This window comes from Cherax quadricarinatus, chromosome 64 (assembly GCF_038502225.1).
Source record: "Cherax quadricarinatus isolate ZL_2023a chromosome 64, ASM3850222v1, whole genome shotgun sequence".
In the NCBI taxonomy this organism is placed as follows: domain Eukaryota; kingdom Metazoa; phylum Arthropoda; class Malacostraca; order Decapoda; family Parastacidae; genus Cherax; species Cherax quadricarinatus.
The window spans coordinates 2,246,656-2,263,593 of NC_091355.1; the positions used below are offsets into that span (position 1 = coordinate 2,246,656).

At 41.9% G+C, this 16,938-nt stretch overlaps 1 protein-coding gene across 3 annotated transcripts in view; it reads right to left on the reverse strand.

Annotated features, from left to right (window-relative positions):
* The window catches only part of Sptr (Sepiapterin reductase), a 43,050-nt gene extending 26,904 nt beyond the window's left edge, over nt 1-16,146 (reverse strand). The window contains exons 1-2 of one of the 3 annotated variants that reach the window (XM_070098700.1): nt 16,106-16,146; nt 15,862-15,919 (exon numbers count right to left, since the gene is read on the reverse strand). In XM_070098700.1, coding sequence (XP_069954801.1) covers nt 15,862-15,919; nt 16,106-16,131 — 84 coding nt within the window. In that variant the 5' untranslated portion in view covers nt 16,132-16,146. Of the gene's footprint in view, nt 1-2,324; nt 2,465-5,341; nt 5,446-15,861; nt 15,920-16,105 lie in introns of those variants that run through there. The other 2 variants (XM_070098701.1, XM_070098702.1) reach the window with 2 other exon arrangements.
* Nucleotides 16,147-16,938: the final 792 nt, after the last annotated feature.

The following is a 16,938-nucleotide window of genomic DNA, read 5'->3' on the forward strand; positions in this document are numbered from 1 at the left end:
GGGTATGGTGGGGGTGGACAGAGGACATGCGGATTTTAGGAAATGGGGTTTTGACTTAAAACGGAAGGTGTAGATGGTAAGAAGTGGACTCGAGTATAATAGTTGGTATGAGGTCAGGGGCTGGGGGGGATAGGCTTTCTGACGTGTTCAGGGGCCAGGATGGTTTTTGAATGCTAGTAGTACAGCTCTGCATATGTATTATGGGCCTTATGTACGGTATCAGAATTTTTATTTTTTGTTTCCCTGTGAGGTTGATACTATACTCCAGGGGGTAATTATACTTTGCAATTCTTGGTATATAACAGTTTTTTTTATTACCTGAAACATTGTCATTTATATAAATGAAATTGGAAAGTTGCCTTTGTATGTTTAAAAAAATTTTCTTGAGTGATGTAGACCTGTTTTTATGTAAAAGATGGTACATACTGATGTTATGTGTTCTCATGTGCAAATGCTGTAAGACATGTGGAACTAGTAGACTGTAGCTTTGGTTTATGTTTAGGACCTTAGGTGTAATCTGAGTTTTGTGTTAAGTCCTTTTGTGTTGCAAGTTAATGATATATTTGGACTGTATTGTATATATGTGCTTTTAGGTTAAAGCATAAGTTCTGTGTACACTTTTCGTATCCTTCCTTTCTAATCACTTAGATAAAGGGTGGGGGGTTGCCTGGGGACAGGGGGGGGCTTAGTTTATGGGGTTATGGATAATACCATGCTATGTTACTTTGTCTTAGGATTAAATTGGGAATTGGTATTGGAAATAGGAGATACCTTATAAAAATTTTGAAGGTGTTTGAGTACGGTACTCTCCTTAAGTAAATTACTGTTTATCTTTGTACCTTATTGATGTACGATGTTAATAATTGTATGTACTCTGTATATGTACTGTCCTAAATAAAATATAAAAAAAAATTCTACAATAGCGTACAAAAGTGTAAAAGGAATAACTGTTAAACTGGGCAGATGGATGTTTAACTTCTTAAAGCCCAAAAAGTATTGGTAGAGTGAGTGAACTCCAAGATTATCACAATGAACAGCTGTTTCCAGGGCACAGATAAGGGGCCCCATGGCCTGGCTGGTAAAGCGCTCTCGTCACACGCGGTGTCCGGGTTAGACTCCCGGTAGGAGTAGAAACATTCGACGCGTTTTCTTACATCTGTTGTCCTGTTCACCTAACATGTAGGTACCTGGGTGCTAGTCGACTGGAGTGGGTTCCTTGGATGGCTAACCCTCGGAGGTTAATAAGAACAAAATTTTATCTTATAACCATACGGGTTTAGCGCTTGCCAGTATAACAATTATAGTTACCTAGTACCCCAATAATATAATGCAAATTATTATATTTAAGGGCTCAACTGGTACGGATCGTTAGTGTTAATAATAATAATAATAATAATTTTATTTACTACAAGTATATGTACAAGGTATACACACCATAGCTGACAACAATGACATACTACTATATAGAAAGTCCCTGGTTATGCTGATTATTATTATAATCAAAAAGAAGCGCTAAGCCACAAGGACTATATGTGCTGAACATTTCGGGCAAATTAGGTCAGTGTCCCAGGATGCGACCCACACCAGTCCACTAAGACCCAGGTTCCCATTTTACTGATGGGGAACATAGACAACAGGTGGAAAGAAACACGCCCAATGTTTCTACTCTGGCTGGGAATCGAACCCAGGCCCTCGCCGTGTGAAGCGAGAGCTTTAACCACCAGTACATGTACAAGGTATGTATACAGACCATAGCTGACATCAATGACATACTACTATAGAAAGCTCCTTGTTATGCAGAGCATTTCGGGCAAATTAGGTCAGTTTTGTCCCAGGATGCGACCCACACCAGTCGACTAATACCCAGATACCCATTTTACTGATAAGTGAACACAGACAACCGGTTTAAGGAAACACGTCCGATGTCTCCACCCCTTCGCCGGAAATCGAACCCGGACCCTTCACTGTGTGAAGCGAAAACTTTTGCCACCAGGCCACGGGGCTTGATCCAAGGAAGAGGAGGGTAGTATTATTATTCAAGGCACCTCCCCTTTCTCTTATAAGGTGATAAATCTGTAATAAAATCATTTATATATATTTCTCCCTCACTAAATCATGTTTCCTGCCAGTATCATGGTAGTGACGGCAGTCTAGTCAAGTACTTGTTCATCAATTTTACTAATGTACAGACCTACTAGTTAATGTCAGGGGTTATATGTGGGATATAACGTACGGGGTTATGTTAGGGTAAGTGTATATTCGTCTTAGGTGGGTAATATAGTAGCAACAGGCGTTACAATACGAAATAAGATGTGACAACCCACCTTTAACTTCCTTCCTCCGTGGCAGCGTGTACTAGAGTGAGGCTCACCCAGACACCCAACATCCCCACCAGTCGAGTTTCCACCACCTCCCTATTCCTTCCCCACCACCTCCCTGTTCCTTCCCTACCACCTCTCTATTCCTTCCCCGCCACCACTGTTAACCTTCCCTGCCTCCCCCTTACCACTTCCCCTGCCTCTTCCTCTCCATGTCCCCTCTCACCCGCCACCTCCCCTGCCTCTTCCTCTCCACGTCCCTACTCCTTCTCTGCCTCTTCCCCTCCATGTCCCTACTCATTCCCCGCCACCACTGTTAACCGTCCCTGCCTCCCCCTTACCACCTCCCCTGCCTCTTCCTCGTCATGTTCCCTACTCCTTCCTTGCCTCTTCCCCTGCCTCTTCCTCGCCACGTCCCTACTCCTTTCTCGCCACCTCCTTTCCTCTTCCCCGCTACTTCTGTCTCTCTTCTCCGAAACCTTCCTGCACCTTCCCCATATCCTCCCCGCTTCTTCCTCGGCACCTCCCTGCCATTCACCCAAAACCCTCACGTTTTAGTTTAATATGTTTATTATGCACCCCATACCCATCCTGTGGGCGGTAGTCAAAAGATTACAGAGGTACATAATTGGTCCAGGGACTGGACTCCAAAGTTTTGATAGCTGAGCAAGTTACAAAGGTAATGAACTAGATCTGGTCATAATCATGACCAAGTTACAAAGGTAATGAGCTCCAGGTAGAGCTGGTCACACTCATGAATAATTGCAAAGGTAATGAATCATAAACACATTAATCATGAGAATTTACAAAGGTAATGAGCTCCAGGTACCCTCACGTAAACCCAACTTATGACAACTCGTGAAATGATACCATGATTGCAAACAAATCAGGGAACGGGTGGGGTTTCAACCCATGGCAAATGAGTCCTAAAACTCACTGGAATGGGGAAAAATGGTAGCAACTGCAGACAAACTGCGATCGTTCTTTGACAACGTTTCGTCCACGCTGTTTTTTTTTTTTCATAATATTGATATATAATACCGAAAAGTTGAAGAATTAAACACGTGTAACAACTTGTAATCTTTACTATGTAGATGTTTCGCCAACCAGTATGCTTGTGAGACTTTGTGGTGCATTTTCGGGAGGGCAAAGGCCGGGGTATAACAATTCCCAAGCTTAAATTACCTATGACCGGTTCCCCAAGTAGTACTGCAGGGCGGACCGAGACAAGTCTCCACATTGCGACTAGTCTGAGCAGCTAGTCCCTTTAGTTAAACATCTTTATTATGCACGCCATACCCATCCTGTGGGTGGTAGTCAAAAGATTACAGAGGTACATAATGGGTCCAGGGAGTGGGCCCCAAAGTTTTGATAGCTGAGCAAGTTACAAAGGTAATGAACTCCAGGTGGATCTGGTCAGCTTGTCCTGGGGTGGGAAGTTAGAGTGGCGGGCCACATCGCTAGTTTATCTTGGGCCAAACAATTGACGCCTGTCCATGTAAACTTATTAAATTTATGGGGAAGCGGTAAAATCATACGGTGCCTAAAGAAATGGGAGGAGAGGATGCAAAACTGGTAATAGTGGGTTAGATTTAGGTCTTCTATCAAATGGAATGGAAATGATTAGACTTTTTTTGTCTCACTCTTCATCTCTCCTTTTGTGTCGTTTGTTTCACTTTTAAGTCTGTAGGTGAAGTGACCCAGGTTGAGAGACAGTAGGTGAAGTGACCCAGGTTGAGAGACAGTAGGTGAAGTGACCCAGGTTGAGAGACAGTAGGTGAAGTGACCCGGGTTGAGAGACAGTAGGTGAAGTGACCCAGGTTGAGGGACAGTTGAAGTGACCCAGGTTGAGAGACAGTAGGTGAAGTGACCCGGGTTGAGAGACAGTAGGTGAAGTGAGCCGGGTTGAGAGACAGTTGTAGACAGCCTGTACTGTCTGCACAGACAGCCCATGCTGTCTGCCAGCTTAGTTCATATTTCGCGCCACTCAGGTGCTGCCATCTATAGGCCTTGCCACTTCAGTATGCCCAGACTTGCCTCGCTCTCACTCTCACAGCGGCCTGGCATCAAGACACAAGTACTCTCAGCTCTCTCTCGTGGGCATGGCCCTGCCCGGGCCATGGGCACAAACACACAAGCCTGTGTAACCCACCACTACTTAACAAGGTGAAGTGACCCGGGTTGAGAGACAACAGTTGAAGTGACCCAGGTTGAGAGACAGTAGGTGAAGTGACCCGGGTTGAGAGACAACAGTTGAAGTGACCCAGGTTGAGAGACAGTAGGTGAAGTGACCCGGGTTGAGAGACAACAGTTGAAGTGACCCAGGTTGAGAGGTGAAGTGACCCAGGTGAGAGACAGTAGAAGTGACCCAGGTGAGACTAGTTGAAGTGACCCTGGTCGAGAGACAGTATCTGAAGTGACCCAGGTTGAAAGACAGTAGGTGAAGTGATCTCTCCCCTCTTCCTGGATCAAATGTAAACAAAGAAACCAAGACACAACTGAAATTTCCCTTCTACGCGTAGGTGACATTGACACGCACTCCAGGAGCATAAGTTTTATATCTCATTTTTAGTGAAAATATCCAGATCTACATCAAAATAGTGAGCATAAACTATCAGTCACCATCACAACACCTGATTATTATTATAATCAAGGGGGAAACGCTAAACCCGTAGGATTATAGAGATCACAACACCTGAGCGACCACTGGCTCAACACCGCTCCCTCTTATAATACACGTTATAAAATAAGTTTACTTACATAATTCTAAAATATTTTTTTACATTCATAGTTTTCTTATAAACTATTTCAAGCAAAAGCAAATAATTTACAGCTCCTTAATAGACGAGGAACCTTACATACCAACGCCGCTATAAAATATTTTTAAAATAAGGCAAAAGTAATAGAGTAAGATAATTAATAATAGTCTGAATGATAAGTTCTGTACCTGTTAAAATACTTTAAAAACGTATTTTAGCATTGCAATGACTTATTGAGCAGCACAACATGCCACAATAACTCACCAATAATACAAGTGCCTGCCTTAACTCCATATTCAAGATTGTGTGGAGTCGTAGGATCGTCGTCTCGTATCTGTTCTTGTTCACCTAGCAGGAAATGCGTACCTGGACGTTTGTTGATTACTGTGGGTCACAACCTGGGAAAAAAATGTACTGAGCATATGTAACGAGCTCCACATCCGCATAATGTGTGTGCGTGTGTGTGCACTAAAGTGTTTAATAAATGGTATCCTCACACTCTATCCTCTCAAATTATTACCCTTTTCCTTTCTCCTCTCAAGCCTTATATATATATATATATATATATATATATATATATATATATATATATATATATATATATATATATATATATATATATGTCGTGTCGAATAGGTAAAACTGGTCAATTATCAAGAATTCGTTTAAAATTAAGTTTTCTAAAAATTTATCTTATACGTTTAAGATATATTTTTTTCATTTATGTTAATGTAAAAATTAATAATTTTGTACCAGAAGAACCTTAGAAAACTTACCTAACCTTATTATAACAAGAGCAATTTAATTTAGCCTAATCAAACTAAATATATTTTAGATAAGTTTACAATAATTAATAATAAACAAACAAAATTAAATATATTTTTTCGTTAGGTTCAGAATGATTTTTGCGAAATTATTGCATACACAAATTTTTGCTTAACTTATTCGGCAAGAAGAGCGTTGTTATTTAAGCCAAACTAGCAAGTCTTACATATTCGGCACGACACACACACACACACACACACACACACACACACACACACACACACACACACACACACATGCAGCATATGGGCGCCTAGCAAACCTAAGAACAGCATTCCGACATCTTAATAAGGAATCGTTCAGGACCCTGTACACTGTGTACGTTAGGCCCATATTGGAGTATGCGGCACCAGTTTGGAACCCACACCTAGCCAAGCACGTAAAGAAACTAGAGAAAGTGCAAAGCTTTGCAACAAGACTAGTCCCAGAGCTAAGGAGTATGTCCTACGAGGAGAGATTAAGAGAAATCGACCTGACGACACTGGAGGACAGAAGAGATAGGGGGGACATGATAACAACATATAAAATACTGAGAGAAATTGACAAGGTGGACAAAGACAGGATGCTCCAGAGATGGGACACAGCAACTAGGAAACACAGTTGGAAGATGAAGGCACAGATGAATCACAGAGCTGTTATGAAGTATTTCTTCTGTCACAGAGTAGTCAGGAAGTGGAATAGTTTGGGAAGCAATGTAGTGGAGGCAGGATCCATACATAGCTTTAAGCAGAGGTATGATAAAGCTCATGGTTCAGGGAGAGTGACCCAGTAGGATTATAGAGCCTGTGGGGGGATGTGGAAAGCTTAATTCAGGGAACTGGCGCACATATCAAATTCCCTAGATCGAGAGCCCCTCACCAGCATCAAGGAACCTTCCTTGAGGGGGGGCCTGCTAGGTTAAAAGCAAGTTCCAGCCTGCTAGGTTAAGAATAAGCAATACCAAGATGCTTCTCCCACCTGCATTTAATTATATTTTAAGCCATCAGCTTAAATGGGTCATTAAAAAAGGACTTTCTTGAGAAATTATTAAAATGTTCCTCGGAGCATTATTACAATTAAAACTAAACGCTAAACCCACAAGACTGACAGCATTCCTAAGAGCAGAGATCACATGTTAGCCTTGAAGCAGCATTTATCTCGTAACTAAGCCGAATAATGTTCAAGCTATACATACAAAATTAGTGGAATTCATTTCTTATGACGTAGATAAAATGCTGCTCCAAGTTACACCAGCTCACCACGTTGAGGTCTGCAATCTTCGAGCTGGACCGGGGTGATTCGTCCAAAGATTCTCATAGAGAACCCTAAACCACGCACCAAGGGGTACTTCAGTTGATTACCGATGGTAGCTAGGTTACCACCAGAAATCGCTCACCAACTGCCAGGGCATCAGGCTGAGGGTGATATGCTGCCGGCCAACCCACAAGGAGCGGCGCGAATGATAGTAGGGAGGAGAGGAGGTAAGGGTAAGGGAACCCCAGCAAACACTACATAACTTACACTATACCAATGTCGTGTAAACATCATAATGTGGAAATTATTAATTATGGTATTTAAACAATATCGATACAACGAAAAACTATGAAGTGAATACGCTGGGAAGGAATAGAAGTATATATAGGGCACATTGCAATAATATTGGACACAATCCAATTACATTGCAGACAGTCCAATATATTGCTTGTGAACTTAGTCCATAGCCTCCAGTCGCTCGGCTGGATGCTATAGGCGGGGTTCATCCTCGATGGCGCTCTGGACGGGGTCCCACACCCTCGAAGGCGCTCTGAACGGGTCCCCTGCCCTTGAAGGCGCTCTGAACAGGATCTACTCTTGAAGGTCCTCTGGCTGGGATCCATTCCTGAAGGTCCTCTGGCTGGGATCCACTCTTGAAGGCGCTCTGGACGGGATCCACTTCTGAAGGCGCTCTGGGTGAGGCCCACTCTTGAAGGCGCTCTGGAAGGGGTCCACTTTTGAAGGCGCTATGGGTGAGGTCCACTCTTGAAGGCGCTCTAGACGGTGTCCACTCTTGAAGGCGCTCGGGACGGGGTCCACTCTTGAAGGCGCTCTGGCTGAAATACACTTGTTAAACGCCGTGAACAAAGTCAACCTCCCTTCAAAATGTGGACTAAGGTCCACGCTTCAACTCCGTGCACTAAGGTCCATCACCCTTCAGATTCGTGGACTAAGGTCCACCACCACTCAACGCCGTGGACTAAGGTCCACCATCTTTTAATGCTGTGGACAAAGGTCCACCACCCTTCAACGCCATAGACTAAGGTCTACCACCCTTCAACTCCTTGGACTAAGGTCCACCTTTCAACGCCGTGGATTACGTTCCACAGAACTTTTTCGTCATAAAGCAGCACCTGGCAAAATGGGATATCAATCAGGTTTCATCCTAGGGAGGCAGATTTAGCTCCTGGGAGGAAAACTTTTATTATGATCAAAACTAAGCGCTAAATCCACAAGTATCATACAGCGCTGTCCTTGGATGAAAAGCTCCTGAACGTCGGCAATAAACTTGTAAGCTAAGTACATTCCTGTTCCACAATTTACATTCCTGGTTTAAGTATCTACAGATTATGTACATTCCTGTTTCACAGCGTACCATAGGTACATTCCTGATTCACAGCCTACACGTTAGGAACATTCCTGGTTTTAGATTACTGTCCACCACCTTTCAACGCCGTGGACTAAGGTCCACTACAATTCCTAATTTCACAGCCTACACGATAGGCACATTCCTAGTTTCACAGCCTACACGAATAAGCACTTTCCCGGTTTTACAGCCTCCATGTTAGGCATATGCCTGGTTTCAAAGCCTACATATTACGTATTGGTGTTTCACTGCCTACACGTTAGGAACATTCCTTATTTCACAGCCTATGTTAGGCACATTCCTGGTTTCATAGCCTACACGTTACGAAAATGCCTGTTTCACAGCCCACACAATAATAATAATAATAATAATAATAATAATAATAATAATAATAATAATATCTTTATTTACTACATGTACATGTACAAGGTATACAGTCCTAGCTGACAACAATGACATACTACTATATAGAAAGTCCCTTGTTATGCTCCGCATTTCGGCACATTTCGGGCAAATTAGGTCAGTGTCCCAGGATGCGACCCACACCAGTCGACTAACACCCAGGTACCCATTTTACTGATGGGGAACATAGACAACAGGTGGAAAGAAACACTTTAGGAACATGACTGTTTCACAGCCTACACGTTAGGTACATTCCTGGTGTCAAAACCTACAAGTTAGGTATATTCCCGGTTCCATAGCCTACAATTTAGATACATTCCTGTTTCACAGCATACACGTTAGGAACATTCCTGGCTATACAGACTACTGTCCACCACCTTTCAACGCCGTGGACTAAGGTCCACCACCATTCCTAATTTCACAGCCTACACGATAGGCAAATTCTTAGTTTCACAGCCTACATTTTAGGTACATGCCTGTTTTACAGCCACCACGTGAGGCATATGCCTGGTTTCAAAGCCTACATATTACGTATTGGTGTTTCACAGCCTACACGTTAGGTATTCCTTTTTCACAGCCTACATGTTAGGTACATTCACGGGTTCACAGACTACACGTAAGGTATATGCCTGTTATACACAGCCTACGTTAGGTATATGCCTGCTTTCACAGCCTATATGTTATGTATTGGTGTTTCGCAGCCTGCACGTTAGGTACATTCCTGGTCTCAAAATCTACGTTAGGTATATTCTTGTTTCACAGCCTACACGTTAGGTAAATTCCTGGTTTCACGATCTAGAGTCCACCACAAATCAACGCCGTGGACTGAAGTCCGCAACCTTTCTGGTTTCACAGCCTATACGTTAGGCACATTCCTGTTTCACAGCCTACACTTTAGGAGCACGCCTGTTTCACAGCCTGCACGTTAGGTACATTGCTGGTGTCAACACCTACACGTTAGGTACATTTACGGTTTCATAGCCTACAACTTAGGTACATTCCTGTTTCACAGCCTACACGTTAGGCATATTCCTGTGTCACAGCATACACGTTAGGTACATGCCTATTTCACAGCTTACATGTGAGGTATATGCCTGATTTTACACCCTGCATGTTACGGATTGGTGTTTCACAGCCTACACGTTAGTTGTTTGTTTCACAGTCTACACGTTACGCACATTCCTGGTTTCACAGCCTACAAGTTACGCACATTCCTGGTTTCACAGCCTACACGTTAGGTATATTTCTGGTTTTACAGCCTACGCTCCACCACCCTTAAACGGCGTGAACTAAGGTCTACAACCATTCCTGATTTCACAGCCTACACGTTAGGTACATGCCTGTTTTACAGCCTACACGTTAGGTATATGCCTGGTTTCAAAACCTACACATTACGTATTGGTGTTTCACAGCCTACATGTAATGTCAGTACAGCTACTGAATTCCCAATGCATATGCTCGTGTAGTATACTGTAGATCGTATCATCCATGTATACATTTAGGCTCCCTGCACAGCTAGGCCCAGTGGCTAGCATGTGTGACGTCACGAGATGCCGCATGAGAAGGTCAGACTCGCTGTCCCTTCCTCAGTCCACGACAGATTTACAAGTGGTTACAGGCAGGCTGAGCTCCCCTCTCACAACTCTGCTAATGTAAGTGATTACAACTCAACAAGTGTGTTTATCTCCAACCATCCTATCTCCACGGAACCCTCCCAACAGTAAAGTATTCCTTTTTCACAGCCTACATGTTACGTACACTCCCGGTTTCACAGCCTATACGTAAGGCGCATTCCTGGTTTCACAGCCTACACGTTAGGTGCTTGCCTGTTTCACAGCCTAGGTTATGTATATGCCTGTTTCACAGCCTACACGTTGGGTATGTCTTTCACAGCCTACACGTTAGGTACATTTCTGGTCTCAAAACCTACACGTTAGGTACATTCCTGGTTTCATGGCCTACGTTAGGCACAGTCTTGTTTCACAGCCTACACGTTACATACATGCCTGTTTCACAGCTTACTTGAAAGGTATATGCCTGGTGTTACAGAATACATGTTACGTATTGGTGTTTCACAGCCTACACATTAGGTACATTCCCGGTTTCACAGCCTATGCAAGGCACATTCCTGGTTTCACAGCCTACACTTTAGGAATATGCGTTTCACAGCCTACACATTAGGTACATTCCCGGTTCCATAGCCTACAACTAAGATACATTCCTGTAGCCTACACGTTAGGTATATTCCTGGCTTTACAGCCTACGGTCCACCACCCTTCAACGCCGTGGACTAAGGTCCACAACCATTCCTGATTTCACAGCCTACACGATAGGCACATTCCTGGTTTCACAGCCTACACGTTAGGTACATGCCTGTTTTACAGCCTACACGTTAGGTATATGCCTGGTTTCAAAGCCTTAATATTACGTATTGGTGTTTCACAGCCTACACGTAAGGTATTCCTTTTTAAAAGCCTACATATTTGGTACATTCCTGGTTTCACAGCCTGTACACTAGGCACATTCCTGGTTTCACAGCCTATGTTAGGTATATGCCCGTTTCACAACCTGCACGTTAAGTATATGCCTGGTTTCACAACCTATATATTATGTATTGATGTTTCACAGAATACACGTTGGGTATGCCTGTTTCACAGCCTACACGTTAGATACATTCTTGCTTCACAGCCTACACGTTAGGTACATTCCTGGTTTCAGGGCCTACGGTCCACCACAAATCAACGCTGTGGACTAAGGTCCACCACCTTTCTGGTTTCACAGCCTAAACGTTATGCACATTCCTGTTTCACAGCCTAAACGTTAGGCACATTCCTGTTTCTCAGCCTACACGTTAGGTATATGCCTGGTTTTACACCCTACATGTTACGTATTGGTGTTTCACAGCCTACACCTTAGTTATTCGTTTCACAGAGTACACGTTAGTTATTCGTTTCACAGCCTACACTTTAGGAACATGCCTGTTCACAGCCTACACGTTAGGTACATTACCGGTTCCATAGCCTACAACTTACATACATTCCTGTTTAACAGCCTACACGTTAGGAACATTACTGGTTTTACAGCCTGCGGTCCACCACCCATCAACGCCGTGGACTAAGGTCCACCACCATTCCTGTTTCACAGCCTACACGTTAGGTACATGCCTGTTTCACAGCTTACATATTGAGTATATGCCTGGTTTTAGCCTACACGTTAGGTATTCGTTCCACAGCCTACACGTTAGGTACATTCCCTGTTTTAGAGCCTATGTTAGGCACATTATTGGTTTTACTGCATACACGTTAGGTACATGCCTGTTTCACAGCCTACACGTTAGGTATATGCCTATTTCACAGCCTGCACGTTAGGTATATGCCTGGTTTCACAGTCTACACGTTAGGTAGTCTTCTTTGACAGCCTACACATTCGGTACAGTCTTCTTTCACAGCCTACATGTTAGGTACAGTCTTGTTTCACAGCCTACATGTTAGGTACAGTCTTGTTTCACAGCCTACATGTTAGGTAGTCTTGTTTCACAGCCTACATGTTAGGTACAGTCTTGTTTCACAGCCTACATGTTAGGTACAGTCTTGTTTCACAGCCTACACATGAAGTACATTTGTTTCACAACTTAAGTTACCTTTTCATTTCATGATTTACAAATCAGTTACTAAACTGTTTTTACAAGTTACAGATATAATTTGATATTGCGTTCTTTGATCGAGTAAATCAGTGTTCCTGTAAATTAAATATATAAAAACACAGGAAATAAAACTATACAATTAACAATACAATTACTAATATAATAAAACACCAAAAAGAAATGTAAGACAATACCAAGTTAAAATAATCAACGAGAGGTAAAAATCCAATTAAATTTTCTGTTGATGGTGGTAGTGGTGCTTACTGCGTGTGGAACAAGAGTGGGTTTTTATTAATAGACTATTAATTACTATTTGAGATGTTATCACTAAACTGAGATGAACATCTAGATCAACAGTAAATTACATTAATGCATCAAAGAACTACATTTTGTTAAATTCTTGCAATATAAGAGATGCATAAAATTTTAGCTAAACCTATAATCTTTAACAAATGTTAAATTTAACATTTTTTCTTTTACTCAAAATTAAGAGCAATTCATCAAAAGCAATATTTGAGCACTTTTTACAAAATATTTTAGAACCATGGATACAATTAAAAAAAAAAACTGCATAATACTATCAGATCGAACAAATATAAAATAACTAATAAAAAAGTGTAGTAAAATGCAGTAGAGAATAATTTTAATAAAAACTTACTTGGTTGACGGATGAGAATACAATCAGCATGAACAAAATGGTCACTAAAATTAATAAATTTGTGGGGAAAACAATTTAGGGCAATATTTCATTTAGGAAAAAAAATGGTTAGGTCAAGAGAAAACATCCGTCTGAAAGCGACATTAAAGCTGAAAAGGAACATATAAATTATTCTGCAAGAAAAAAAACTAGATGAAAGTGAAAATAGAAGGTAACGCAGGGGTAATAACCCCAGTAGTACCCAGGACTGATAGCAGCCCCAGGACTATAAGTAGGCCCAGGGCTAATGATAGCTCCAGGGCCGATGGTAGCACCAGGGTCGATGGTAGCCCCAGGGTTGATAATAGCCCCAGGGCTATTCTAAATCTCTGCATCAAAAATCCTTCACTGACATCAAGGCACAACCCCCCCCCCTTCCTGGTCAGGAATACACAAATACAAGACGCACCCCCCCGCCCATCCTTCCTGGTTAGAAATGTAAATAATAAATATGAGATGCAACCCCCCCCCCCCTTGCTGGTCAGGAATACACAAATAATAAATATATGAACCCCCCCCCTCCTCTTCTTCCTAGCCAGGAATACTGAAGAAATAAAAATAGATGTTTTAATCAGGGAAAAGCGGTGAACCAGTAGGGGTCAAATAGCACATGTTGAATGGGAAGCATCCTGGGTTGATCCAAAGAAGAGAGAAGTCGTTCCTTGGATTAAACGCCCCACACCGGCATCACAGCACCTCCCTGGTGGGGACTGGGCTTTAAAATTTAAGATTGCCCGATGGTCCTCTTAACCTGTTCATCACCGGTCAAGAACACTTTAATAAATCAAAAGATTGAAGGACATATATATATATATATATATATATATATATATATATATATATATATATATATATATATATATATACATACATGCATATTCATATAGACAGACGCACAATTTGTACAATGACTGGTGCAAATTATGTAGTACATTGTGCACACTGGCGACGATCTTTTCTGCGCTGCGCGCCACCAGCCCTAGTAATTACATATTCAGAGCGCAAAACCCGTAAGGTACACAGCGTTTAGGTAAGAGTAATCATGTTTGATCCAGCAAAGTGCAGCTCCAATTACTTGAATCAAGAACCTATTGCTAAAATCGAAGCATCATCCCTCCCCCTGAAGAAACAATAATTAAACATATGCAGAAGAGTTGAACTCATAAAGTCACACAACACCTGGGAAACTGTCACTTCTTTGATTCAAGGAAGAGGAAGGTAACTAATTCTGTACACCAAGAACACTATCATCAACAAGGGAGGAGGTTACCTGGAGGTTATTCCCGGGATCAACGCCCCCGCGGCCCGGTCCATGACCAGGCCTCCCGATGGATCAGGGCCTGATCAACTAGGCTGTTACTGCTGGCCGCACGCAGTCCAACGTACGAGCCACAGCCCGGCTGATCCGGCACTGACTTTAGGTATCTGTCCAGCTCTCTCTTGAAGGCAGCCAGGGGTTTATTGGCAATTCCCCTAATGCTTGATGGGAGGCTGTTGAACAGTTTTGGGCCCCGGACACTTATGGGAGGTTTATTGATGCTGCTAAAAGCCCCTCCATTAAATGAATTTAACTCGTCCTCCCTTGAACAGAACCTGATCGCTAAGCCTAACTTAGGGGCGTAGCGCTTTCCTAAGAAATGTATAATGGTAATACTAATTATAATCGAATAGTGGTAAACCGACAAGGGTTATGCAGATGGCAATACTAATATTTATAATTCATCCACATCACCTCCCCCCCCCCCCACGGTCAGGGATCCATAAATCAAGACACAATATAAAGAGCGCTGGCCAATAAACGGTTTAATGGATAAAACTGCATTTATAATTTTTAAGTTATACGTCCTAAATGTATAAAAGTTTTTAAACTGAAGAAAAAAACTGCTCATGACACCAGTAGTTTATATGCTTAAGACACCTGTAGTTAATTATGCTCATGACACCAGTAATTAATTATGCTCATGACACCAGTAGTTTATATGCTTAAGACATCTGTAGTTAATTATGCTCATGACACCAGTAATTAATTATGCTCATGACATCAGTAGTTAATTACGCTCATGACACCAGTAATTATGCTTATGACGTCATAGTTAATATGCTCAAGACACCTGTAGTTAATTATACTTATGACACTATAGTTAATATACTCATGGCACCAGTAGTTAATGTGCTAATGACACCAGTAATTAATTATGCGCATGACACCATAGTTAATATACTCATGACACCAGTAATTAATTATACGCATGACACCATAGTTAATATGCTCATGGCACCAGTAGTTAATGTGCTAATGACACCAGTAGTAAATATACTCATAACATCAATAATAAATATAATTATGACCACCAGTTGTAAATATACTCATAACACCAGTAACAGATTTATACCAACAAAGTGCTAAACCCGGGGGAATGGGCGGTAATAAAAATTTTATCAGAGGAAATGGTACCTCCAATTCTTTGGATCAAGAGCCTCTCACCGTCACCAAGGTTTTCTTTCCTTTTAAATAAAGGGGGGGGGGGTAACAAATGAAGACCAAATTCTTAAAAAAAGAGAAAAATCCTAATGATAGGATAGCCCTACTTGGTCATATATTTTTTTTCAATACATACCATGAGATGACAGTGCTGGTACTGGAGGGGAACTTGCAGTCTGAGGCGAAGACATTTACTGGAAAACAAAGAAATGGATGTTGGTTTCCATTCGAAACCGAAAAAAAATCATTTATCACTAATTTTAAGATATTTTTTGTGTGGTTATTACTTCAGATAAATGTACAGTGTGTATGCTACAATGAAAAGTGTTGTTAACTGCAAAACTAATAACTTGCAGGAATTTTGCAAAAATAATGCTTACCAAGGCTGCAGCTTCCCGCCCGCCATATTGTCGTGTCGGCGCCTGAGGCGGGAAATTGCCCGGGCTTCCTCACTCTCTCCAACACTATGACGTAGTCTCTGTGCACTCTGATTAGCTGAGCATCAATGACGTAATGTCTTTAGCACCAATTCGGGCATTAATTGGCTGCTTATTCCCGCCAGAGAAACAAATTGATCGCTCATTGGCTGTGGCCAGAACTATGAAATGCATACTCCTCCTGAAGAAAGGCTCTTCATCCAAGGAATCTGAGCTACTCTTCCCTTCCTCCGATCAAACATGATTACCTCCCATTTTTTCCTGTATGATCCCTATGAAATAAACGCTAAATAATTTTTTGGCTGATTTTTATTTTTTGATCGGGGGAGCTTCTCCTTGTATCTTAAAATCCTAATATATTTATCTTATTTATTTTATTTCCCCATATACTGAACAGTTAACATTATTATTAACTAGTAATAATAATTATTATTATTATTATTATTATTATTATTATTATTATTATTATTATTTTATAGGGAATGTCTAACCCGTAGGGACCATAAAGTACCTGGGAAATGGGAATTAGGTCTGATCCAAGGAAGTGGAGGATGCCATAGTTATGTCTGTGGTATTCCTTTAATTTACATGTAGGATTGTGGTGGGAAGCTGTTGATCAAGCAGGTTGTGGCTACCAGTGGCCCGCAGCCATCACAGCCCTAGGTTAGAGTGAGGGAATTGTGAGATACCAAGACTAGGGCCCATACCCCCCGCCTTGAAACTAGGGCCCCACCTTCTCTTCCTTGAAATTAGGGGCCCTTACCTTGCCTTCCTTG